Source organism: Ursus americanus, chromosome 4 (assembly GCF_024610735.1).
Source record: "Ursus americanus isolate L20-20 chromosome 4, mUrsAme1.1.p, whole genome shotgun sequence".
Classification (NCBI taxonomy): domain Eukaryota; kingdom Metazoa; phylum Chordata; class Mammalia; order Carnivora; family Ursidae; genus Ursus; species Ursus americanus.
Window position 1 is genome coordinate 23,184,809 of NC_142130.1, and position 26,404 is coordinate 23,211,212.

Consider the following 26,404-nt stretch of genomic DNA (forward strand, 5'->3'; position numbering starts at 1 on the left):
CTATTACTATTGCACCTGCTGAATCAATACCGAACTTAAGCAAGCAGAACCACCACATGGCAGTGTGATGTTCTAGCCTTTAATGCAGTCCCGTCTGTTCGGCACAGTTATCGGTTGGCAATCTGAAGGATGAGTTGCTTTGTGTAACTGCCCACTGTGGTGGGCACTACGGTACTGGTCCCTCAGAGTGTTTAAGGAGAGGCATCACAGTCAACAGTGGAATGCGTGCCAGTTGTTTTATTTAGGATGCCCATTTGGATGACAAAGCCAGCCAGCATGTAGCCCCCAGGAAGAAACTCGTGACCCCATCGACATCATTACTCCACGATGCGGCGGAAAGACTGCACAGCTGGGGAAGCTGCACCCCAGTCGATGGGCTTCCGGTACTCCTTCTTGTCCAGGAGGTACTGCCTGCCACGGTAGTTGGGTAGCTCGTAGAAAATCCAAACTCCGTCCAGCACCTTACTGGAGTGGACCTCTCGCATGTGAAATTGCTCCATGATGGAAGGGCAATCTTCAGTGGTTTCGTACATCTGACCGTTAAAATCTCCTTTCTCAAAGATCTGAATCTTATACTGGCCTCCACTAGACTGGAAAAACACAGGAGGAAATAAACCACGATGATTATGAAAACCACCAACAGGTCAAGAACTCTGAGAATGGTGTGGTTCAGAACCCACCACCTTGAAAGCTAGGCGATCTGATCTCCCATCCCCACTGTGTACTGACTGAAACAGCCGACTTTCGGTAAGAAAAACTTAATGCCTTAAAGTACTCAGGAGGTAGAGAGAGTGCTCTGGAAATAATTCGTGTATTCAGTCTTGTGATGAACTGACCTTAGGTTTTATGTAAGCCTCAGCAGCTGACAGAAGAAAACACCCCATTAAAGGGTAGGAAAATGTTAAGAAAATGGTTTCACATAAAAGTAAGAAAAAAAAGGAGGGGGGAAGTAGGGGAAAGAGACAGAGAGAGCTGGAGCAGGCGAGCGAGCGAGTGAAGGAGCGGGATCGGAGGGGCCCTGGACTCACCAGGTGAACAGCTCGGCAGGAGCTGAGGCGGTCGTTGAGGCCCATCCAGTGCTGGTACTCGGGGTACTCGCCCCGAGGTAGGATGTACATGTAGCCCGCGAAGTTGGGCCTTTCGTACACGGCCCAGGTGCCTCCTTCCACTCGAATGGAGTTGCAGCGACTCAGGTACATGTGGAAATCTGCACAGTCGCAGTCACACTCATAGTGGCGGCCTTGAAAGTGCTTGTCCTCATAGAAAGTGATCTGAAGCGTGGGGCGAACAAAGACAAGAACTGGGGAGTTGGGCGGCGTTATTCATGATAAAATAAAGACCAAGGACATATTCCCCACTTTGGAAATTCCTTCCTCTTCAATTCTGAGGAGGAAGTATAGAGTTCTACCTCACCTCACAACACCCACCTTCTTCTGGCAGACAACTTTAGTTGTCAACAACAGGAATGAGAACTTTCTGAAGGCTTAAAACGAAGCAAAACAAAAGAGTGCCACTAAGATAAGCCAGACCCAAGTTCATGGCTTCCTCCTTTCTGATCCCATAACTCACGGTACTTAACGCATAAGAAAACAAATTATCCACTTATATATCTCTCTCCCATCAGACTCCTTCTAGACTTGTTCCAGCAGCAAAGGCCAAACCTTATTTAAGCTATGGACCCCTGTATCCAGCACTGGACAAACCCTCAATAAATGTTGGTTGAAGATGAGTGAGTTCCAAATGCAGACGTTCACTCTAGGTGATATGGAAGATACATAGAGAAAAATAAAGCAGACCTTAGCTTTAGAGAGCTTATTTTAGATGGATATAGAGCATACACATGACAATATCTCATGCTCTGTATTTTTATTGTATTGCCAACAGAGTAGTTACAAAGTAACAAAATGACAAGTCATGAGTGTTCTTTGCCTCAAACTCTCACCAAGTTTCTCCCACAATCTTTGGGGTAAACTTGAGACCTCTGATTGGCATGGCAGCATACAGCCCTGAGAACCGGGAAATGATAAACCTGGGCTCTGGAGCTGCATCTCTAAGGTCAGACTCACTGCTTCAGGCAAGCTGCCTCGGTGGACTCCTGCTTCCCACTTGTCAGGTGAAGGACTAGACTAGATTGAAGCCCTGGCTGTAAAAATAAAACGTTCCCGTTTGCAACAGGAGATAGAGTTCCCAGGCACTCCTGGGGATTCGTAACGCAGTTTCTGAAAACCACCAGCCCAAATGGACTGTAGAGTTTGCCCCTTCTCGTTCTAGAACTCTACAATCCAAGATAAATGCTAGTTTATCGTTGAAAGCACAAGTGTCAGGGAGTCAGGCAGTTAATTCCCTAGCGTTATGCCGCCACCTTGTGGCTAATTTGCATTATCGGTTTAAAAGAAGAAAAACCATGTCAAGCACTATGTTCATAGGAAAGGAGTAGAGCCAGGTAGTCTTGAGAGGATCTCTGAGGTGAAGACTGAAGGATAACGGGGGGGTTTCCGGAGGCAAATGGAAAAGGATTGCCTGTTCAAAGGCGTAAAGGAATAAAAGAACATGGCCCACTCTAGCGACAAGCAGTTCCTCGAGCCTGGTGCATACAGAGTATATGGTGAAGTGCTGGGAAATAAAGCCGGCAGCCTGCCACGGACGCCGTGCTAGAATCCCTTTGGTGACGCCATGCGCGGTGCGGTGGGCCGGTCTGTGCATGGAAGCAGATGGTTGCTGTGGGTGCGGTGAGAGCTGGTGCGGGCCAGCAAACGGCAACTGCTAGCTGAATGACACGGAGGGAACACACAGTCGAAAGGAATGGAGGATTTGGTGACTGCTCAGACGTAAGGAATGATGGAGAGGCAGAAACCAAGAATGACTCACAGAAGGCCACAAAACCTCAATGTTTTCTACCCCAGGGGTAGCTTTCTAGATTATAGCCTACTGATGGTGATTTCCTTCCACCTTAATCTCCCCTTCCTGTCTCTCTCCCCTCTCCTGTTTCCTGTTCCCTACGAGCTTCCTTACCCCTTCCCACCCCTACATCATCTCCTTCATTTCCTTTCTTCCCCTCCCAAATTTCTCTTCCAGCTCCATTTCCCACTTCAGCGCAGCAGACTGAGAGATACATGGGGTCCCAGGTTACAGATGAAGACGAAATTGCAGACCACTAGTTACTAGCTCTGGGACCTTGGCTAGGCCACTGAACCTCTCGCTAAAGCTCAGGCTCTTCCTTTGTAAGACTGGATGACGATATCCAGGGCAGAGGGTTGTTCTGAGGAGGGATAATGCCAATAAAGCGCTTAGTTTAATCTGGTTCACAATTGCCAATAAACCTTTGCTACGGTTTACAGATAAAGAAGTTACATGACTTGCCCAAGGTCAATAGCTAGTTACCAGTTTGTTGCAGGCAAGTGAATGGACTGCCGAGCAAAACTCCTGGTTAGTGACCTGTGATTCATTTTATCTTATCTCCCTTTGCTGTCTTCCCGCCTGCACAGCTAGCTCTGTTCAACAAACACCATTTACTCTCTTAGTAATGGAACAATGGAGTCTGAGCAGCTTTCCCCAAGGCCTGTGGAAAGATCTTAAGGAAAACTAAGGTAACTTCACTAAGAATTAATAGATTCTAAACTCCTTAATGTAACTTTAATTCAGTTTACCTTTGGTTTTTGGACAACTAGTCACCAAAAAAGAGGCTTTGCAAGGGATCTGTTTTAGGAAATAAAGTTAATACCTTTTTTACTTGAATGTTTCTCACACTTAGTGCCCTCTGCACATTTGCCTGGCTAACATCTATATTTCAGAAGTGGAAATATACACCATGTTCTATAAGGTCACCTTGCTGTCCACCCTTCTGGCAGACTAGCCAACCATCCCAAGGCTGAAACGAAGTACAGTATTGCTATGGAGCATTACTGAGCTCCAGAACCAAGCTTTCCTTTCAGCAGGAGACCTTCCAAATCTCAGAGCCCAGAGGATGTTGTACTTCTACTCAATTTCCATTTGCAGAAGAACCATGAAATCTAATCTATGGTGAGCTGAGAATCTTGGGCAAAAAATTTTTTAGAGAAGACTAAGAAATAGTGCTGGAGATTTCCCTAAAATTGTTACAAAATTCCTCTCATTTTCATTTAGTTTTTGAAAAATAGCCTACTAATCCAATATAGCAGAAATAAAAACGCTGAGTATTCCAGAGGTAACACAAACAATTTTAGTAAAATGCATTGTTTTCGCCAAGCCCATAACTCTGATTAAATTGCTAGTAAGATAGAGGGACAGGGAGAAGCAATAGAGAAAGAGATTAACTTGCTCTTTTGGCCTAGCATGCAAATTAGCTAGCCACGTAAACAGCGCATCTACAAGAAATAAGAGAGCACACTATTACTACTGTGGAAATCTATGGCAGCAGCAGGGGTATTTTCGTCTGAGAGGGTTCTTTTTCAAGATTTTATTTTTTATTTATTTAAGAAAAAGGAAAAGAGAAAGAGCACACAAGCAGGGGGGCAGAGGGAAAGGGACAAGGAGACTCCCCGCTGAGCAGGGAGTCTGGCACAAGGCTCAATCCCAGGACCCTGGAATCATGACCTGAGTCGAAGGCAGACACTTAATCGACTGAGCCCCCCGGGCGCCCCTAAGAGGTTTCTGTAACAGACTTCCCTCGAGGCCTATGGATATTCCTCTAAGGACTTACAATTCCTTTCAGTGGGATTTGCACGGCCTACTTTCAAGAACCTCAGAGCACTAAAGACACTGTCTCATTTGTCTCCTGTAATCTTTAAGATGATGAGTATGATTATTAGTTTTATTTTCCAAGTGGAAAAAAAAAAAACAGGCACTAACCAGTTCTGGAACAAGTTAACAGGTGCCTCCTGACATGATATGATGGGAAGTACTTGATGTTGCCTATGTAACTTTCTGGCCAAAGATGGTTAGTCTGAATCTAAACATGAGGAAACAAACAGACAAATGCAGATTTCAGGACTTCCTACAAGACACTTGGTCTGGACTTTGAAAAATGTTAATGACTCAAACAACAACAAAAAGGTAGGGTGACTGTTCCATATAAAAGACACTAAAGGAAAAAATGGTTAAAGAAACACGGCAACCAAATGCAATGCATGATGCTTGACTGGATCCTGTATCAGGGGAAAAGCCAGCCATGAAGCACATTTGGAGATGCAACTGGGGGAAATTTAATTATAGTCTGAATATTATGTATCATATTTGTTATAAATTTTGGGGACAAGATAACGCTAGTATGTTTATTTTTGGAGATACATGCTTAAAAATGGCAAAATAATTAAGTCTATTTATTGTCAAATGTACAAAGAGAGAGACAGACACCCAATATAGCAAAAGGCTGACAACTGGAGAATAGAAGTGAGCGATATACAAGCATTCGTTCAACATTTCTTTCTTATTCTTTTAAGGTTCAATGGGTTCAAAACTTTTCAAAGTAAAGAGTTGGGGGGCGGGGCGGAAATCAGGCACAGATGGCTTTGCCTACACTCCCTGGTCAGTGGAAGAGCTAAAATAGAGAATGAAGGTAGTTGCCCTCATTCCTAAAGCCCTGCCTAAGAATCAATTTCCAGTCTAACTGTGAATCAAATACTTTAGAGGCAATTTTCCTAATGTAAGTAAGCACCTTATTTCAGGAAATGGGTAACAGTAACTGCTTGAATGAAGTGGATATGTAGGATTTAATTCATTTGATGGTCTTTTAGACCATTACTGGTTGAGGCTAACTTTCACAGAGCAGATTTTTTTTTTTTTTTTTAAGAATTTATCTTTAAGGGGTGCGTGAGTGGCTCAGTCGTTAAGCGTCTGCCTTTGGCTCAGGGTGTGATCCCAGGGTCCTGGGATCGAGCCCCGTATCGGGCTCCCTACTCTGCTGGGAGCCTGCTTCTTCCTCTCCCACTCCCCCTGCTTGTGTTCACGCTCTCGCTGGCTGTCTCTCTCTCTGTCAAGTGAATAAATAAAATCTTAAAAAAAAAAAAAAAAGAATTTATCTTTAAGTAATCTCTACACCTAACATGGGGCTCAAACTTAAAACCCTAAGATCAAGAGTCACATGCTCTACTGACTGAACCAGCCAGGTGCCCTGCACAGAGCAGAGTTTTTAACTAAATACTAAAAGTTTTCTACTCCATGTACTCCTTTTATCAGCAAGTTCTACTCCTGGGAAAATTCATAGAATATTGGTTGCTGGAAGGCAGAAATCATGATGATATTTACACGTTGTATACCTGCACAGTATTAAACATCGCCCCCCCACACAAAGATAAACCCTTTTGGAGAATTTATTTGGAGAAAATTAAATTTGGAGAAAAATAAACTTTTGGAGAATTCTGTTAGAGTAGAAAATATAATGAGCATTTCTTAATCTTCTCTCCCAATCCCAGCCTGCAAACCACTATCATACTCACCTCCAGGCAAAGAAGCAAAAGCTTTTCTCCACATTTCTTTCAATGTATCTTTAGGTACGTTGGAAAAGAAGAAACATTCCAAAAGAAAGGAAAAACGGGAAAGGAAAGGTACGAAGGACAAGAAAGTGGTAGGCTACAAATCAGTATGGCCGCTTTCTTACCTTGGTTCCAGATTTAGACATCTTGGTGCATAGGTTGGTTTCCCCAGTGCTGGAATCCAGAATGGCTACAGAGAGTTAGAGGCACAGAGACATTTATACTGGGCTGGTTTCAAATCAAACATTTGCTTAGTCATGAGAATAGGATCCAAAAATTGAGTCAGTCATTTAGAGGCTATTGATGGTTTCTAGAAAAACAATTGGGATTATGAAATAAAGGAAAGCTTCAGTACCCCTTCTAATGCTTACCAAGCCTTGCTGCATTATAGACTTTGCTGAGTCAAGGCACCAAAACCCAGCCAAAGTTTTCAAAGTTAAAAACAAAAAAGTCCCCCTTACCTGGGCAATTTGGTTTTCTAGCAAGCCGCCACCTTGAAATCCCCCCGGTCTTCTTTTTACTTCAATAGAGCTTGCTGGAGAGTCAGAAGACCACCCTCTAATTCTGAACAGAAGCGACATTTCCAAAGCAACAAAATTTAATGACTACTAAACACAATGCATGATCTTATGTTTGGAAAATGTCACTACAAAGGACATTTTCGGGAGGATTAGCAAAAATTTTAATCCAGACTGTATATGGTGCCATTGTGAAATTTCCTGAATTTAATCAATTTAGTAATTTATACTCTGACTACATAGGAGAATGTCGTGATTTTTTAGGAAATACATGCTAATGTCTTTCGGAGTAAAGTTTTAAGATGTCTGCAACCTACACTCAAATTGTTGAGCGAAAATACTTCTACTGTCCGGAGCGGTAAAGTGAATGTGACGACATGGTAGCAAGCGGTAAATCTAGACAAGGGGTGTGTGGGGATTCTGATTCTTGAAACTGTTCTTTAAGTTTGAAAATTTTTCAGGACACACATGCAGGACACACAATCCACAAGAAAGGGCTATACAGAACGTAGCCTGAGAGACAGAAAGCTACCGTGAGAATTACGGTCCTGCCAAGGTTGAGCTAAGCCCAACGTGCCGCCTGCTTGGTGGCATTTTTCTGCCATGATATCCTATGGGAACCTGTTCAGAGGACACTTCTTGGCACCTATTACACCTCTGACTTTTGGAATGAGATTACATTTTATGTAAATTCAAAAAACAACAAATCAATCCTTCTCCATTTTCTTTTTCTTGGTCAAGTATATTCTTTCTAAAAGTCCATCTTCCTCATGGTTTCATTAATTAAGCTCTCCAATAAATGGGATGCCGCCAAGATACATTATAGTCAATTCAGAAAACGGTAAATGTGCCTTGATAGGAAGATTACTGAGAAACAAATTAGTAAGTTATGTGCTTAGCTTTCTAAATTTGGTAAACTGGAAAGAAAGTAAGTAATACCATTAATTTCATTAACCAACAGCAATTTCCAGAACACACTTCAGTTACTCCAGTGTTTCTTTATTGAATTCTCTCTTGAATTTCATCTTAAAATAAAAACTATGAAAACCTCAGTAAGAATTAACACCCATTCTGAGAGTTAATTTTTCACTTGAGATCAAGCCCTTTTTTGATATAATTACTAATTCACTGACCAGTGAGCATAGAAAACAATGTTTATCAGTGGATTCATTTAATAATTTAATAATTATTTAATAATTTAATAATTCTTTTTCCTTTATCTTAAAGAATACAGCTTTCCCAATCAAATGTAAACTTTATTTTGATAACATCACAAAGTGACATTGGTAACTGAGAGGGAGAAAACATGACCCCAAAACGTGCTACTGTAGCATGTGGACTATTTTGAGCTAAAGGTGACGAAGACCCCGCAGATTCAAGAAAAACTTAACTTACCTAAAATAATTCAGATAGGGGGCCTGGCCCAGAAAAGCTATTACCAGAGGGAACTTTTAATCTGAATGGCCCATCTGTATGACAAGGCAAACATCTAACTGCCACACATCTGCTCTTCCTAACATCCTGTGAATTACCTTCCTCCCCTCGAAGCCCAAGGCCCATACTCCCTTCCTTAGCTCAGGGTGGCATATAAACCAACTGCCTGACTTGTTCCTGGGACTCATATTCTTATGAGTCTCCCACAGATATGTAATTAAAATTGTTTTCTTCCTGTTAATCTGTCTTATGTCCATTTAATTAATAGACTAAAGCCAAAAGAACCTAGAAGGATAGAGGAAAAATTCTTTCCTCCCTCATAAAACCTTTTCTAAAATTAAAAGTAAGCTTTATCTTTTTATCAAAAGGAGAAAATTACCGTTTAGAGTTCGCTTATTGAAAATTTGAAGCAGAAAATGAAAAATAAAGATTTTAACACAATTTCATTGCTTCACAGTTTTAAGGACTAAGATATCTTTGTATAAAACTATTTCTGTTATATTTATACACCAACAAACTATATTTTCATTCCAATTATTTTTTAAAAGGAGTAGCAATTTCCTTTTAAATAGTTTCAAAGAACTATGAAACTCTTATTCAACTCTAGGAAGGATGAGATCCTTTCATCATAGAAATTAAAATGTGAAATTTACTTGTAAATCTACATTCAGTCACTTTAATATTAACCTACAATGAAACCGTCTTCCTCAACTTCTTCATTTTGGCAACACAAAGATGAGCTTTCTGATTTTCTATAAACAATATGTTTATATGATAGTCAGAAGTTCATCTAAAATTCGACCTAAGCAGTAATACATCAGTGTGGAATGGAAATCAAGGAACGGTCTTAAATAAGAAGGAAAAAGCCGCATTGCTTCTTAAGCAGCAAGAGCATGTTCCCCATTTAGTTTCAAGATGTGTACCATCTTGCATGCATCCTCCTGCTTCCAGGGCCCTGTAGATAACAAGAGAAAAATATCAATAACTTAATTTTCTATTGCTTTCATGCAAATAATAAGAAAAAACTTGTATTTACAAAATCATATAAATCAAGGTCAGGTGAGAGTTTAGAATATTAAATACATAAGATTTAAGGTTAATTCTATTCCTTTTTTCTGAGGGTCACATTAGTTCATAATAGAAGAAAAGGCGTGAAAAAGTGGCAGGCTATCAGGATTAGCCCAACTAAAATTTCACCTTCTCATAGTTCCCACTTCCTTTGGATAATCTTCATCAGATTCCCGATTCTTAATCTCAGCATTTATTAAATAAGTATTATAAAATTCCTTTTTGTAAAAAGGAATACACATTTGAAAATGCAAACAATCTATAAACAATAAAGTTTTTGCAATTTTGGGAAACAGTTCAGCATTTCCTCAAAAAGTTAAACCTATAACCTTACAATTCTACTCCTAGGTATATACCCAGAGAATTGAAAATATATGTCTACAAAAAAACTTGTACACTAAAGTACATAGCAATATTATTCACAATAAAAGTAAAAACAACTGAAAAGGGGAAACAATTCAAATCTCAGATCAACTGATGAACAAAGTGTGGTATATTCATATAATGGAATATTATCCAGCCATAAAAAGGAATGGCATACTGACACATGCTACAACAGAGATGACCCTAAGACCATGATGTTAAGTGAAAGAAGCCAGGCACAAAGGCCACATGTCCAATGATTCCATTTATAGGAAATGTCCAGAGTTGACAAATCAAGGGACAAAAAGTAGATTAGTGGTTGCCAGGGACTGGAGAAAGAGGGGGTGGAGGAATAAGGGGTGACTGTCCGTGTATATGGGGTTTGTTTTTAGGGTGATGAAAATGTTCTGGATTAGTTAGTAGTGAAGGTTGTACTGTGACTGTATTAACAAAAGCCACTGAATCCTTTACTTTAAAAAGGTGAATTTCATGGTATGTGAATTCTATATCAACAAAAATTAAGAATAAGTTTTCAATCACCCTAGACATCTAATCTCATTCCTCAAAGACAAACACTTTCAATAATTTCTTTATGTCCAGGGCGCCTGGGTGGTTCAATTGGCTAAGTGTCTGCCTTTGGCTCAGGTCATGATCCCAGGGTCCTGGCATCGAGCCCCATGTCGGGCTCCCTACTCGGTGGGGAGTCCACTTCTCCCTCTCCTGCTCCCCTGGCTTGTGTGCTCTCTCTCTTGCTCTCACTCTGTTTCAAATAAATAAATATACAAAATCTTAAAAAAATAAAAATAAAAATAATTTCTTTATGTCCTTTCAGAAGTTTTTAAGGCATATAATAAGCATATAACTATGTGTGATAACTATCCCTCTTTTTTCAAACACACAAGGCAATATTTTACTCCGCCTCTTCTGCCTTCACCCTTCCAAACCCTCAGCTTAGAGATTCAGTATCAGCACCTATAGACAGACCACATTCTTTTTTTAAAGATGCATTCTTTAACACGGGTGAACCAATGCATTAGGCATCAGCCCTCTACTGGGAAGCACTGGGATTGTTTCTAGTCTACACCTATTTCAAACAATGCTGCAATGAACATATTTTTTAAACAGATCTTTACCTACATGAGTGTATCTATAAGATACATGCTAAGTGAAATTGCTAAGTCAAAGAACCGTGTGCATTTACAATTTGTATTTTGTCAAAGTATCCTCCAAAGATGTTGTACAAATGTATACACTTTCCCCAGTGGTAAATAAAATGCCTTACCAGTGTTGTCTACCAGCTTTTGATCCTTGCTAATCTGACAGAGGAAAAATAGTATCTTACATTTCTTTAATTGTAAAGTTATCTTTGTGTATGTAAGTATTTTTCTGTGAACTATTTGATATCCTTTGTGTTTCTATTATTAGTCTTTAAAAAGACTTAAAAATAGAAAAGTAATTTCTATTTTTAAAAAAATAATATTTTATATTTGGATTAAATGACTTCTAGAAAATCTGTCTGTATCCATGTTCTCTTCTATTGGATCTGTGATCTTCCGGAGTTCCGTATTCAAATCAGTATTCAAATCCAAATTCATTTGGATTAATTCTGGTAATTTATGAATAGTCATATGGGCAATTAACAAAGATCAGTTAACTTAATGGATTCGTGTGTGGGTGATGGGAAAGATGAGAGATGTGTTAGAAAGTGGAAATACAACTGAAAGCTATGTGTGGGGAAAGTAGAATCTTTGGACAGTAGAAAACCTGTACTAGGCAAGAAGAAAAAAGACAAAACTTTGCCATTATATTTGCCCATTATTCCATAGACTCCACCTATGGAACAGTTTGGCTGGTCTTCTCTGTAAAGTGCGGTAAAAATAGGTATGTAAAGCCTATACATACAAGTGGGTTTGGAAGAGAAAAAGAGGCAGTGGCCAGTAACATAATATTCTGCACAGCTTTTCTGCATGTCTGTAAGGTTTTGCCAAGATAATTTCTTGGAAGCGGTCTATGTTATAAATGCCCACCAGTGTCTCCATGTGCGAGTCTATCCCGCTGCTTGTTTGGAGCCTGCGGCAGGGGGCACAAGACTGTCCAGCTGTTGGCGATGTCCCGTATTAATCAACCACTCATAAAACTTATTCTCCACAAGTACCTGGAACTGCTTCCTTTGATCCCTAAAAGTGCCATCAAGAGCAGAAAAAATGTAAGAACACTAAATTCATGTTCATTTTACTCCAGGTGATTATAAAGTACTTTAATGGGATAGACATTAAATTATTTCTAGTTATCCATTTATTCCCTCCAAATAACTGCTCTGTTCAGTTCTGTACATTGGAGCCCACCATCACCCCGATTGGTCAGATACAAAAGTATTCTGCCCAGTCCTCAGCTCCTATCCAAACACTGCTAATTCTTCCAGATCCAACACAAATTCTACTTCCCCCATAAATCTCCCCTGACTACCCACACTGATGTTTTCTGAAGCTCTATTAACCATATAGCGTGTCCCTGGCTTCTAGAGTTCAAAGACCAGTACCCTTGAAATAAAATCTTGTGGCAAACATAATAAACCACAATCATCTACTACCACAAACACGTAATTTAAAAATAAGATATTTTAGCACCCCAAGTTTAGGAAGGATATAATTTCAGGAAAAACTTTATTTTAAGTGGACTAAATTTAGCTTTGTTTTAAAACACTGTACTACTGTACTTATTTTTCACATTTTACCATGGATTAGGGAAAACCTGGACAAAAACTAGCACTAGTCTATGGAGCAGCATTAGGAATCCACCCTTGGAGAGTTTGTCTGTGATATGGTGGAGTCAGGAAATTTGTATTTCCAACAAGCTCCTTGGATGACTGATGTACAACCGAGGTTGAGAACCACCAATACAATTTAGAGAGCTAAAAACTAAAACCAATTCATTTAAGTATTAGATCATGTGGCATGTTCTATATATAATCTTTCATGCATACAAGTTGTTTCTCTATCAACTTAAAGCTTCTGGAAAGTAGGGAGTCTAATTCTTGAGCACCTACTTGCTCCCATCCCCCAACCAAACAGCCTGGAATACTGACCTTAACAAAAGACACGTTATATCTTTTTTATTACTTTAGTACAGCTGTAAACATGTACAGATTAATTTGTTTTCCCATAGAGTTGTACATAAGACAAATTCTCTAGAAAACACTCACTTTGTCAAACGAGCCTCCTTCACAGTTTTCTGCCAGATCTGTATCTTCTGTTCTCTTTGACCCAGTGCCTTCTGATATGCAGATGGAAGGCCCCCAGGTATCTCTGTAGTGTCCCCTTCCATTTCAAAGGGGATAATAAATACATAGAATTCACAAGGTGGTAAGAGTCGGAAGACACTTGCGTTGCAGTTCTCTCTGCACACAATCATTGGCTTATCCCAATAGTTAGGCACCGTAGCGAGGCCGGTCCGGGCCATGTGATCCTCCAGCATTGGGTAATGGGTATGGAAAGGGGCAAAAGTTACTGCCTGGTTTCCAGAGAGAATAAGTGGGCGTGTAGGCGTCAGAACGTGAAAGACGCAGCCTGTTGTAGAAGAGATGGACAAACGATGGCAAACAGCAATGACTTTAACGTTATCACAGCTGTGGACGTGAAGAGCAGTCTGTACAGGGCCCAAGACAAAGGTGCTATTCCTGCATTTCTCAATGGTCACAGATCTGAAAAATGAAGAAATGAGGTAAATTCCGCTGAATGAGAGTAAGATAAAAGAATATTTGACTACAAAATCATTCTCTGATGGCAAAAAAGGATCAATCCGAGTCCACAGAAAAGATCAAAATATCAGAATTGTGCTTACCGTAAGGGAGAGAGCAGATATATAAAAGATTCGTTGCAACGATGAATCTTTACATGTGCCCCCACCAGAGTATCTGAGCTCTTGGCCAAGGTCTGCTTGTAAACCTGGCTCATCACCACCATGCGATGCATCCTAGGGGCCACGTGCGTATTACAAGCAATCTTAGCTCTTTTGGTCGTCCCTTCAACTATTTAAGAAAAACATAAATAAATGAGATCGTTTCAAATCAAAGAAAAACAACCAACCATATGAGGTTACATATGTCTACGTGTATAAGTGTCTAAAATTAGATACGTGTAAGGTTTGGGAAAACATTAGATCTGGGCATTGGGTAAAGAAGTGTTTGCTATACTGTTCCTTGTGTTTTTCTGTATGTTTGCAATATTTCATAATTTTTTGTCATAAAAATTTTTTAAAACCTCTAGTCCATTCAAGATTGCCTACAGATCTAAGATTTTTTTCCCTGTGTATCTTTCAGGTAATGTGCCTAAGGCCATATGGCTAGGGACAGAGCTGGCCCAACTCAAATAACTCAAGTATCTTTCCCAAATTGCCTTAATTTATCATCCCAATCCTTAAATAATCTCTTTAAATTGCCGTAACACTAATTTCAAACCCTTCCTAAGCTACTTACCACATTGTTCCATGAATTCTACTTGGATTCATGCCTTTAATCCCTGCATCGCTAGTAACTGAGAGCACATCTTCCTTTCACGCACAGTCCCTTGCGCAAACTGACACTCAAAAACTCTGTGCAGGGGTTGCCCTCCTAATACAGTCTCACCGTGATGGGACTAGCTTCTCAAACGGCACCTCTCTGAGAGCCAGTAGGACACCCCTGTAAAGAATACTGGCCAAATATGAGGAGGTCACATAAGTATATTATTACTTTTTAAAAAAAAAACAATTCTTAATGTTTCCTTTTATTAAGTAAGTAATACATGGTTATTGGAGACAATTTTTAAATACGAGTGGTAAAAGAAGATACAATTTTTTGTGATCCTATTATCCACCTCTGCTGACATTTTGATATAATCCTAAGAGTTTAGATATCCCCTTTTACCTACTAGTGACTACTGTAATGACATTTAAAAGCTTGCTTGAGCCTATACTCTTTAAGCACCATCAAGAATTATGTAGCATATCCTCTATATTTATGGGACCCTTAGATACCTGGAAGTCTGTGACCTCTTACTAGAGCAATAGCTTGGCTGGATTTAGAATTCTTGGATCACAATCTTTTTGCTTGAGATTCTGTAGACATTGCTGAATCATTTTTCATGATCGTCAAATTATAAAAATATGCCAAATTATAGAAGTTTGACACAAAACTGATTTTTTAATTACACAGAACCTATTTTTTCTTTATCCTTGAAATTCAGAGATTGTGGAAGTATAGTCTAGGTTTGTTTGTTTTTTTCATTAATTTTGCCTGGCATTTGTCTCAATGTAGGCATCTACTTCTCTTTAAACTTATACCTGGGCCCCAGAAGTCATACAGCCCCTGAAACTATCCTGTTAGCCATCGCTGGACAGTCAGGAATAGGTATCTGATACAACCAAGGACAGATTTTCTCTACTGTAACTTGACATTTCCAATCCAGAAAAGTCTAATCTGTTTGTGTCTGTGTATCTAAAAAGGACCCCATCTTTACACCAACTCTCTGAGGTTGTCACTGTGGAATGGCCAAATTTGGCTGTGGTGCAGAGAAAACAGGAAGGCCCTCAACACATGAGCACGTGAGAGGGTGAGGGAGAAAGAGTCAGATAGAGAAAAGCAGAGCAAAGAGACGGTTGACTGAACGTGGAGATCCATTAACTGCAACCAGAACGACCTGGACTCTGAAATCGACTCTCTCAGACTATTGCTGCCTTGATGGAAAAAGTCATAGACGAAAGAGAGCAGTTCCCTTCTTCTCTCTTATAGTGGCAATATTTTTAGGTCTTCTACAGAAGATGTGTGATTACTAATGCACCAGAAAACACTAGGTTCCTTAAGTTGTCATTCAATTTACTATAGATTAAAATACTGAAAAAATACCTTGGTGAGCCCAAGCCAATTTCTTTCCAGACTTGAGGCAAGCAGATGTACCAAATGGATTCCCAGTCAAACAGGCTCTCAACCAGGCTTCCAGCTTGTAGAAAGAAAAGGTCTTAGAGATCCTTGAGAAGCCGCTGTCTGCATGCAGTGGTTGCCACAGAGCGAGTTCATGAAGGGGATATATCTTCCTGGCTCTACTCACTGTACCCTCAATAAGAAAGCTGAGGGCCACAACAGCTTCGCGAGAGACTAGGCTACTGTGGGTCGAATGAAATGATGCAGTGAGTTGTTCTGGATCTAAAAGCAGCTCAAGGAGATCTGACAGATGATCACAGACAAAGGCTTGGTGACTGTAATCATTCCAGTTCTAAAAAATATCAAAATGAAGCACTCTTAACAGAACAGATTTTACAAGACCTGAAAATTTTATATTTTAATTTTTTTGTATTTCTATTTTGCCTCACCTCCTAAAAAAGCATTTAAGGCCACACTATAAGTCTTATAAAGATTTTTTAATATTATGTGATAGGCATAAACAGATTCTCTCCCTTCCTTAGCTAATTCAAAAGTAATACTACAGCTAACCCTTAGTGCATGCCAACCACAAAGCGTTGTATAAACTTTACCATATTTAATCCTAGCAACCATCTTGCATAAGATGCCGTTACCATGCCCATTTTACAAATGAGGAATTGGAGATACAGAAAGGTTAAGAAACTTGCCCAAGATCCCACAACTAGTAAATACTCAAAGTTTCAGATCTAACATAAAAATAGCCACCTTGGACATTCATTCCATGAAACACTGGGTTTCTCTAGTTACCTTCTCATATTACAGGAGGAGTTTCAAATTCCACTGGATGAAACAATGCAACTGACCTTACAGTAGCTAGATTTAAGAGAAGTTATCACTTTTGGAATAAGCTTTGAGTTGGCAGATGTCTCAATGACTTGGCTCACTCATTCGAGAGATATTTCTTGAATATCTCTTATGCAGTATGAACAGTGTTAAGTGATGAATTATGCAAATTGAATAGGACACAGTTCTTGTCCTCAAGAAACTCAAAGCCTATGTAGTGATAAGACAATACAAGCAAGCAACTATTACACAATGAGATAAGAACTACAGCAGAGATCTGTAAAGACATGCTATGAGCCTGAGAGGAATAAGGAACCCCTCTTGGGGAAAAAATACCATCATGGAGTGCTATTAGAAAAAATTCTTGATTCATGTTGGTAGTTATGCAAACAGACAAGGAAAAAAGGCATTCTAGGCCTAGGGAATAGCATATGCAAAGATCCACAGCAGTAAAATTACCTGCCGTGTTCAGAAAACTGGCAGGTAGGGACCAATCATGAAAGGCCTGCATGAAACACTAAAGCATCTGGGCTTTATTTCATGTGCCGGGGACTTTAAAACTATTTTCTAAATAGCTATACCTTTTTTCTTTTTAGTAAACACTCATTTGGATACCATAGAACATGTCGAAGCAGAGCTGTCGCTCTTCATCTCTCTTACTGCATCCCCTCACCCATAGTAGGCCCTGAGGCGGCTCCATGGACCGCAAGGTGAAAACAACAGTGACAACGATAATTACTGATGGGAGTTTTGACAGGAAACAGATACAATCCTTCTGCATTTAGAAAGTCCAGTGTAGTAGGTGGAGTGTAGACTAAAAGCAGGGTGACCAGGTAGGACCTAATTATAGAAATCAAGCCCCCCACCAATGTCAGTATGGCCTATATAAGAGGAAGAAAAGAGACAGACCTTATTTTTAAAGATCTTATTTTTAAGTAATCTCTAATGTGGGGCGCTTCAACTCACAACCCTGAGATCAAGAGTTGCGTGCTCTACCAACCGAGCCAGCCACCCAAAGAGGGACAGATTTTTAAATCAGAGTTATTTTGGAGGCAGAATAAGCAAGACTTGACAAAAAAGTAGGTATGGGTGCTGAGAGAACGAGCATGGGTAGCTGGTGGTAACTTCCTCTGGCTTTGGGAATATAAGTCAATTCAGATAAAGGGAGATTTTACCGTAGTGACGCACAGTCATCTCCCAAACTGAAGTACAGGTAGGCCTCATCAGAACTGGAACTGGAAGGCCATCAGGAGCCTGGTTCTCTCTCAGACGCCAGTGTCTCTCCATGTCTGTTCCATTCTATTCTTTTTCTCTGATTACCTCAGGGTTTCTAATCCCTCATAACTCCAGGTCACTCGTGAACATGGTGGCTATTCTCGTACCAGTGCTACCTGAGCGTCCAGCTCAAGCACCCAGCACAAACTGGTAATTTCTTCAGTTCCTGGTGGCACTGATTGGGCCAGGTGATCAATCCAAATCAGACCAATTTCAAATACATATCTATGAATGGGTTACTCTAGTCAAGTGTCCATCTCTGGTCTAATCAGTTGTTGGGAGAGGTCATGCTGTAGCACAAACTAAGAGTCACCATATACTGATGGTTACCACGCAACAAGTCTCATGCTGATGTATTACTGAAATTTCACAGCCACTCAGAAATAGGCATTATCATCCCCATTCACAAAACAGAAGCAAAGGCCTAGGAAAGTAAACTGACTTGCCTAAAATCATAATAATATGTGGCAGAGTCAATTTGAATGCAGACTACCTTAATTCCAAACACCATCTTGACATGGTGCCCATTCAACACGGAGAGGACAGACAATGATTGGCCTAATACATCTGGACTTGGACATTCTGAATTTAAGGTATAGATAGGGCATCTACATGAGGAGGGAACTCTAGGATGGAGACAAACTCAGGAGTCATTGAGAAATGTGAAGTCATGGGAAGAGAAGAATTATGTTTAAAGAATACGTCCAGCAAGAAGACAACATTGCCGCAGGCAGAATCCTGGGGGAGTAGCGGCCTGTACGGACCAGTGCGGAGGCTCATGAAGAAGAGTGAGAAGGAAAAATGAGAAGTAAAACCAGGAGGGAATCGTACCATGGAACATAAGGGTGGACAGGTTTACTTGAAAAAGGAGATTATAAAAGTGCCAAATATCAGAGAAGATTTTGCTGTCGCTGTTTGCCTCAGACCATTTTTACAGAACCTGCACACGGCAGTAACACTAGATCTATGCTTTACTTAAAGCTTTTTGGAATACTTTTACATAAACAGGTAAAACGTTTCCGTTTTCTTTATAAAAACAGAAAGAAGAAATAACACAATTTCTAGAACTCACAATGTGAGGCAGTTAAGTTTAACCTCTAGGTTGTTGCATCATATAATATGACATAAGCATGCTGAGCTCCGGTATACCAAAGCACAGCACTTAAACACATGAGAAGATATTCTTCTCGAAACTTTTTCAATAAATTTCAACAGACTTTGCAGACACTACATCTTCTCATGTATCCTAACTGAGTCAAATAAGTAGATTCAAATTCATTAACATTGGCAAAAATGAGAATGCTAATGAGAGTACAGTGAATAATTTGCCCCCAAATCATGTGATTGTTGTGTCATCGAAGAAATGAATGGAAATTACTTCTCTATTTGGACTAGCTGCAAATATTTATTTTGTTTTATAATAAGGAAAAGAAACGAAAAAGCAAAACAAAACAAAACACGCCAGCAAATGACTGGCTTATATAAGTAATCCCAGCACAATTTTTAATGAAGGCAAATCATCTCCCTCATAAATTGTCCCTTTCAAAGAAGGAGGCCAAAATTTAAACAGTACCTTATTATGGCAACTGGATTTTTCAGTCAAGTCAGGAGACTGAGATCTATTTCTGGGACTAGGCCACTCTTCTCCAATCAAAGATGTCCTCAGGGAGACCTTGTTTAACTGCTGTACATATAAGAAGAGCAGGAACTGTAGGGTGTCCACTGAAAGCTGGCCAAAAAGAAAAGAAATGATGAACACATGTCCTAAACCACATCAGTCCCTCGTCTACAACTAATTAGATACAGTAAAATAAATTCACAACAGTTTGCCAATCCTAAAAAAAAAAAAAAAAAAAAGAAAGAAAAGAAAAAAGGAAACTTGCTAGCATCTGATATGTATGTTTCTGATACCCAGATATAGGAGTTTATAAAACTAATTAAACTAGAGTCACTCACCTTCTCGGAAAGCTATGTAGCATCTATGGCATAGGCATTCTCTCCCCAAAATCGATGAGAGGAGAGGATGAAGTACGTACTTTTTAAAAGTATAGTATTTCAGAAGTTTAAAATCGCAGTCAAAAAAAAGACAAACTTTAGTCATTTGCATAAATAAATGGAAGAAAAGAAGATGGAAATTTCAAAAATATGCAGTTTAGTCTAACCTAAGGCTCACAGACTTATCAATAAAGTTTAGGGTATCAATGCAACACCTGAAATTGTATGTAAGTCTTTGGTGTATGTACATTTTGGGGGGTAGGAGGACTCAGGTTTTCGTCAAGTTCTTAAAAGAGTGTTTGACTTAAAAAAATACTACTGGTCTGATAGATGTTTATAAGTCGTTTCTTATTTGAAGAAGGGTACGGTTTGAAGCTCCTGATTATCCTCATGTACCCGTTTCCATACCCAGACAGAGACACAAAAACGTCATACATCTGCTACTACAGCTCTATTCACCACGCTTCCCAACCTGACTCAAAATTGCTATAAGTAAGGAATTGAAAAATACAGATTCTCAGGACCACCTAAACCTATTTAATCAACCAGCAATCAGAACCCCATGAGCCTACATAATTTTTTAATGCTTACTTTCTTAATTAAATTTTTTGAGATAACTGTAAATTCAGATGCAGTTGTAAGAACTAATGGAGAGATCCCGTGTACACTGAAGCCAGTTTCCCATCTTGCAAAGCTATAATACAGTAGCACAATCAGGGGGTTGACACTGATGCAGCCAAGTTATAGAACATTTCCATCCACACAAGGATCTCTCATGTTGCCCTCTTATAGCCACACCTACTTCTTACTTCCCTCCCACCCTCACCCCTTCCTTAATTCCTGACAATCACGTATTTGTTCTCTATCTCTATAATTTTGTCATTTCAAGAATGTTATATAAATGGAATCATACAATACATAACCTTCTGGAATTGGCTTTTTTTTACTCAGCAAAATTCCTTGATTTTATACATACTTCCATTTAACAATTTATTATATTATCATTATTCATCTACCTTTCTCTTCGTGAAACTATAAGATCCTCATCTTTTTCATTTTTATATTCCTAGTAACTAGCATAGAATCTAGCACATAATAAGCACTCAAAAACTCTGGAGCTTCTTGAAGGTTTTACTCATCTCTGTATCCAGCACCCACTACTGTACCTCACACACAGTAGGCACTCAATGTTTAATTAATGAGTAACAATAATGTCCTTCCTCTCTTGCCAAACTTTTCAATTTCCAAACCTTGTTTAGATATTACCCCATGCGGCAGAGCGTGGCTAGATACTAAATAAATACCTTTTCTTGTTTTCCTGGGCACACTTTTAGATGGCATTTCTCAGCCTCCCGTGAAGTTAAACATGGTATAACTGGGTTGCAGTCAATGGAATGTAAGTGGATTGACATATGTCACTTTCAAGTCTCCCAAAAAGGCTCCAGCAAAAAATGGAAGTGAAGGACTCTGAGGCCCTAGTGGGCATGGCTGGGGCAAACTGTATTATACCCACAATTACTCACTTCCACATCCTCTAGGAGGCTTATACAGCCTGATCCATGGCCATGGGATTTCCCTACCTCCTGCGAGGTAGTTTACCTCCCCATCGTCCTGATTTTAGACACGGACATATAACAAAACTTCAGCCAATGGAATTGAACTAATTATAGTCTATGTCCCATCAGAGCAAACGTTTTAAGAGGCATCATGAGTTTTCTCCTACTCAGCTGCTCTTCTCTTCTGTCATGGAATAGGCATGACCTATACAGAATATGTTTCTTCAGCCTGGGTCCCCAAATGAGTACACACATAGAGCCAAGCCATAACCTTTAGCCCTAGCTAAAGTGCAGGCTGCACGTAAAATAAGCAAGAAACAAACCTTTGTTACTGTAGACCATTGGAATTTCATTTTGGTTTGTTTTTAACTGCAGCAAAGCTAATAACATTGTGGCTCCAAAAGATAGAAGACGACTAGATCCCTGAGAGTCACTGCTTGGACAACAGCAGTCTAGAGACTCATCCAACCAGATGCCTTGTTGTTACACTGCTGCGTGAATGTTACTGTGCTAAGCCACTGAAATGGCAGGATTGCTTGTTACTATAACGAGCTTACTCTGATTAATATACTTTCTCTGTGAAGTCTTTCCTGATCACCAGAACTAACCGTTCTCTTCCTTATTTCTGTACTTTATGCACGCTTTTACTATTATACATTCCACACTATCAAATAGCACTTTTTTTACACACCAACTTCCCCTACTAGTCCATGAGCTCCATGAGGGCAGAGATGCTGTTCCAAGCATCTTTGAATCCCAGCACATGGAAGATGCTCACTTAAAAATAGTGAGGTTCGCTGACTGTAATATATCAATGATTCATCACCACGCACTCACCTTAAAATATTTTCAAAGTCAGGGTTACAGCGTTCTTGTAACATTATTGCTTTGGAAGTAGGTGAATAGGGATTGCTAAGTAAGGGGTAATTCATTAAATACTGCAACTGGAATGGTTAAAAAAAAATGGCACTTTGGGATCACAATAGTCATTTACCTAAAACCACACACTGTACAGCTAGTACAAAAAGTAAAGATAGCTTATTTTCTGTTTATTATAAAAAGAGTTAAATACACATATACATACATATAAATCTATACCTGATTTCTTTGCTTTTCAACTTCATCCTCAGACATGCAGTTGGACAGAATCTCAGACCATTCCAGGCGCTCCTCTGGTGTCTTTACTGCAAGGCTATCAAATATTTCAAAGTAAAGCCACGCCAGATCCTTAGCCAACTGCAGCTTCCCACATGCAATGTGCCTCCATGTAGACCAGTACAGGCGTGGGTAAGCTCCTTCTGTGGCCCGGGTTCGCACATACGTGGATATCTTCCTGAGATAGTGAAGACTGAACTTGGACGGAGGGGGCACCTGCAAGGCACCCACTATAAAGGGTTCTGCTTTCACCCAGAGGAGAACTCCGGACTTATCCATATTATCTCGAAGGACATCTGTGTGATAAGGCTTCTTGGCATACCTAGTAAACAAAAGTTTTTTCACACATTGATTTGAAACAAAACTCATTTATACATGTTCTTTTTGTTGTTGTTTTGTTTGTTTTTTCCATTTATACGTTTTCTTTAAGGTGACCCCCTCCCTTCACTGTTTTAAGATGTACCATGTCAGTTTAAAAAGCAGATCTAGTTTATCAACCAAGTGCAGAATAAATTTTTGGTCAGATGTCACTATAATGGATTTGAACAAGAAAAATTTTGTGATAAAACAAAATTATCTTACTTGAATTGTTCCAAGTGGTTGTTTTAAGGAGAGTGTATAAATGCATGAAGTATGAGTTGGAATCCTGCTCAGGAAAGGAAGAAAAGAAGAAATGAGAGAGTCATCTCTTCACAGGAAATCTCTGCCTACCCTGAGGGTGATGCTAGTCTAAATAAGGGGAAGAAAATGTCAGAGTCAAATCACTTACACATAGAGGATGGGGGTTAAAGATTCAGACATGTTAGCGGACGTAGAGTTCACTAGGAAGCACTAACATGATGTGGCGGACGAATGCTCACACAAGCGTGGGCTGCGGAAATAGATCACCCTTAGTCTCTGTAACAGTGAGCCTGCGCTGGCATCTTCTTGTGCTTACTTCAGGTGCAATGCTTTCAGATTTCGCTTGTTGTTTCTTTGTTGTAACAACAATACATAATTTTTATGGAATACTTATACCATATCTAAAAATAGAAGGGGAGGAAATCATCCACTGTCCCACCATCAAAGGGAAACTAGTTACTAGTCAATTGTACTTCCTTTCCATCTCTTTTTCTACACAGATTGGATGTTAGCTTTTGCATTTTCAAACTTGTGATAACAGCATATATACAATTCTGTTATTTTAAAAGCTTCATTGCACTCTAAATAAAGGTGCCCTAGTTTATTCACCTGTTCTCCTATTTTTGGACATTAAGTAGGTTTAAAATTTTTCACAAAAACAACATAGGCAAAATACTAATTATTGTTGAAGTGAGGTGATGAGCACACGGTGGTTTATTTACCTATTCTACTTTTGTATATGTTAAATTTTTCCACTGTAGAAAATTTAAATGTAGGTGAAGGTTGAAGGGGATTAAGAAGTATAAAATTCCAGTTATAAAATAAGTAAGTCACAGGGAAGAAAAGTACAGCACGGGGAATATAGTCAATAATATTATAATAACTTTGTGTGGTAACAGATGGCAACTACACTTATTGCGTGTGTTTTTTCGTTTTGTTTTGTTCTATTTAAGTAAGCTCCACACTAAGTGTGTAGCCTAACACCAAGCCTGAACTCACAACTGAGATCAAGACCTGAGCTGAGACTGAGTCCCAGGCTTAACCAACTCAGCCATCCAGGCGCCCCTGTGGTATTTTGTAATGTATATAATTGTTAAATCACTATGGTATACAACTGAAACTAATATAATGTATATCAACCATACTTCAATTAAAATAATAAAACAAAAAGTTTAAATGTTTCACAATTATAAATAGTGCTATAATTACCATCTTTCTGCATGTTTTCTGCACTATGATTATTTCTGAGAAAATTTTCAGATACGCATTGGTGAAATGAAGTAAATGACATTTCTAAAGCTCCCGACATGTATTTCCATCACTTTCCAAGATGACTGTATCAAACTGTACTACCACTTGACCAGGGTACCATCAAGTACCATTTGACCATTGAGCACTCCTCAGCATTAAGTAACATCACTTAAAAAACCTTTCTTATATGACTGATGGAAAATGCTATTTTTATTTATTTATTTATTTATTTATTTATTTATTTATTGCTATTATTATACTTTCCATTTGATTCCAAGACTGTCATGCTTTTGGGGGGAATTATCTGTTCAAAAATAACTGACATCAACTGGGTGCTTACTGTGTTCCAGGTAGCACACTAAATAATTTTCATTCTTCACCTCCTTTCGTCCTCTCAACCACCTAGAGATAATATGATTGTCCCCATTTCCAGATGAGCACACTGAGGCTTGGAGAAGTTAAGGGACTTACCCAAAGTCACATACTTAGGTTGGCACGACCCTGGATTAGAATTCAAGTCTGTCTGACTTGAGAACTGTGTTACTTACAAATGTACTTTAGGAACACGGTTTTGGGAAAATCTCTGGAAAATGGGAGTGGATCCAGAAAAGGATTACCAGAACGAGGGGCCTTAGATGTGAGGCCCCATAAGGGCCAGGTAAAGGAACGTGGGAGCATGAAACCCAAAAGAAAGGTGTGAGAGGGTAAAGGGCAACTGTCTTCGTATACGGGAATGGCTTAGCGCTGCTCTGAGGACAAGAGATGAAAGTTATGAGAGGAAGATCTTAGTTCGCCCCAAGATAGAAAGAGGCTGCTCTGTGAGATCCTGAATTCCTGAAGTGTGCAATCGAAAGCCAGATCCTGGGGAATGAACTCAGACTCGAGAAGGCTAAATTCCTAAACAAACAAGGCCTTTTTCCCTCTCAAAAGCAGCCCCTGAGAGAGCTGGGTTGGGGGTTTTTCAGGCAGGGAGATGGGCGTGAGACCCACAGCCGTCCTCCGAGGGCTTTGCCGCCACTTCCTACGCTGTCTTAGTCCGGGCCGCATGAGCTCCCGGGCCGGGCTCTGGGAACCGGTAAGCCCCAGCCGGCAGGCTCCGTAGCGGACCCGAGACCTGGCGATCCAAAGGGCAGCCTCCCCAGCCCGCCGACCCTCCCTGGCGCCGGCCCGCGCGCGGTTACCTGCGAAGGCAGGGCCGCTCCGCCGCACCCTCCGCGCGCCGCCGCGCCCCGCTCGCCCGGCCCGCCCCTCGCCCGCCTCACCCACTGCGCAAGCGCCAGGCCTCGCACCACCGAGAACTGGAGGCCCACGTTGCTAGAGCGGCCTCCCGCTTCTCCCGCGGGCTGAGAAATACGTGGCTGAGGCCAAGGGTCCTCGGTGCTGAGACCTGGAGCCAGACCCGGCGTGCCTTTCAAATCAGAGAAGTAGGACGTTTTCTATTGCTCTACACATCTATGGTCAGCCAATAGCTGCTGGTAAGGTCAGCACGCTTTGATCAGTAATGTAATGACAATGACAGTTTACATTTATAGTGTTCATCGCGGGCCGGCCCTGTGTAAAGCACCTTTATGTGCATTATCTCAGTCTTCCCAAGAGCCCTTTAAGTTAAGTGCGGTTGTTTTACCGACAACTAAACTAGGACGAAGAGAGGTAGAAGTAACACACTCCTAAGGTCACAGCAAGAGAGCTGCCAGCATAGAAACCCAGGCGGTCTGAAGCGAGAGCCCCCGGGGTTATTAGCTCCTTAACAAAAGAACCCGCAGGCTAGCTTTATTAGCTTTCCCGCCACGTTACCGCTTTCTTGAAGCTTTTTTGGATTCCACCTTGCAGAAGACCACTCCTTCCTCGAAGCGTCCACTTAACGATTTTTAGCCATTTCCTGTTTTCTTAGTTCGTTTATGGCTTGTATAAGGTGTGGGAGTTACAAAGGTAAATAAGACCATAAAGTGCAATTTAGTTCCTCTTTTATGTGGCCTCTTT

At 40.2% G+C, this 26,404-nt stretch overlaps 2 protein-coding genes across 2 annotated transcripts; both read right to left on the bottom strand.

The window, feature by feature from the left end:
• Window positions 1-222: 222 nt before the first annotated feature.
• On the bottom strand, window positions 223-7,751 carry CRYGS (crystallin gamma S). The gene is made up of 4 exons (XM_087861479.1): window positions 6,911-7,751; window positions 6,575-6,639; window positions 1,029-1,271; window positions 223-590 (listed from the first exon to the last, which is right to left on the bottom strand). Exons 2-4 carry the CDS (start codon window positions 6,593-6,595, stop codon window positions 318-320), a joined length of 537 nt encoding a protein of 178 aa, XP_087717605.1. The 5' UTR covers window positions 6,596-6,639; window positions 6,911-7,751; the 3' UTR covers window positions 223-317.
• Window positions 7,752-7,937: 186 nt separating this feature from the next.
• On the bottom strand, window positions 7,938-25,676 carry TBCCD1 (TBCC domain containing 1). Its single transcript, XM_045811216.2, has 8 exons — window positions 25,606-25,676; window positions 22,496-22,874; window positions 19,420-19,575; window positions 15,714-16,080; window positions 13,673-13,859; window positions 13,035-13,532; window positions 11,860-12,009; window positions 7,938-9,356 (listed from the first exon to the last, which is right to left on the bottom strand). The coding sequence occupies exons 2-7, from the start codon at window positions 22,829-22,831 to the stop codon at window positions 11,880-11,882; spliced, it is 1,674 nt and encodes a 557-aa protein (XP_045667172.1). The 5' UTR covers window positions 22,832-22,874; window positions 25,606-25,676; the 3' UTR covers window positions 7,938-9,356; window positions 11,860-11,879.
• Window positions 25,677-26,404: the final 728 nt, after the last annotated feature.

Coding starts and splice junctions, on each gene's coding strand:
- CRYGS (XM_087861479.1), bottom strand. CDS start 6,595: ATGTCTAAATCTGGAACCAAG. Junction 1,272..6,574: donor TGTCTAAATCTGGAACCAAG/GTAAGAAAGCGG, acceptor CCCACGCTTCAG/ATCACTTTCTATGAGGACAA. Junction 591..1,028: donor CCTGCCGAGCTGTTCACCTG/GTGAGTCCAGGG, acceptor GTGTTTTTCCAG/TCTAGTGGAGGCCAGTATAA.
- TBCCD1 (XM_045811216.2), bottom strand. CDS start 22,831: ATGGATAAGTCCGGAGTTCTCCTCTGGGTGAAAGCAGAACCCTTTATA. Junction 13,860..15,713: donor ATTGGCTTGGGCTCACCAAG/GTATTTTTTCAG, acceptor TTTCTTAAATAG/TTGAAGGGACGACCAAAAGA. Junction 13,533..13,672: donor TATCTGCTCTCTCCCTTACG/GTAAGCACAATT, acceptor TTCATTTTTCAG/ATCTGTGACCATTGAGAAAT.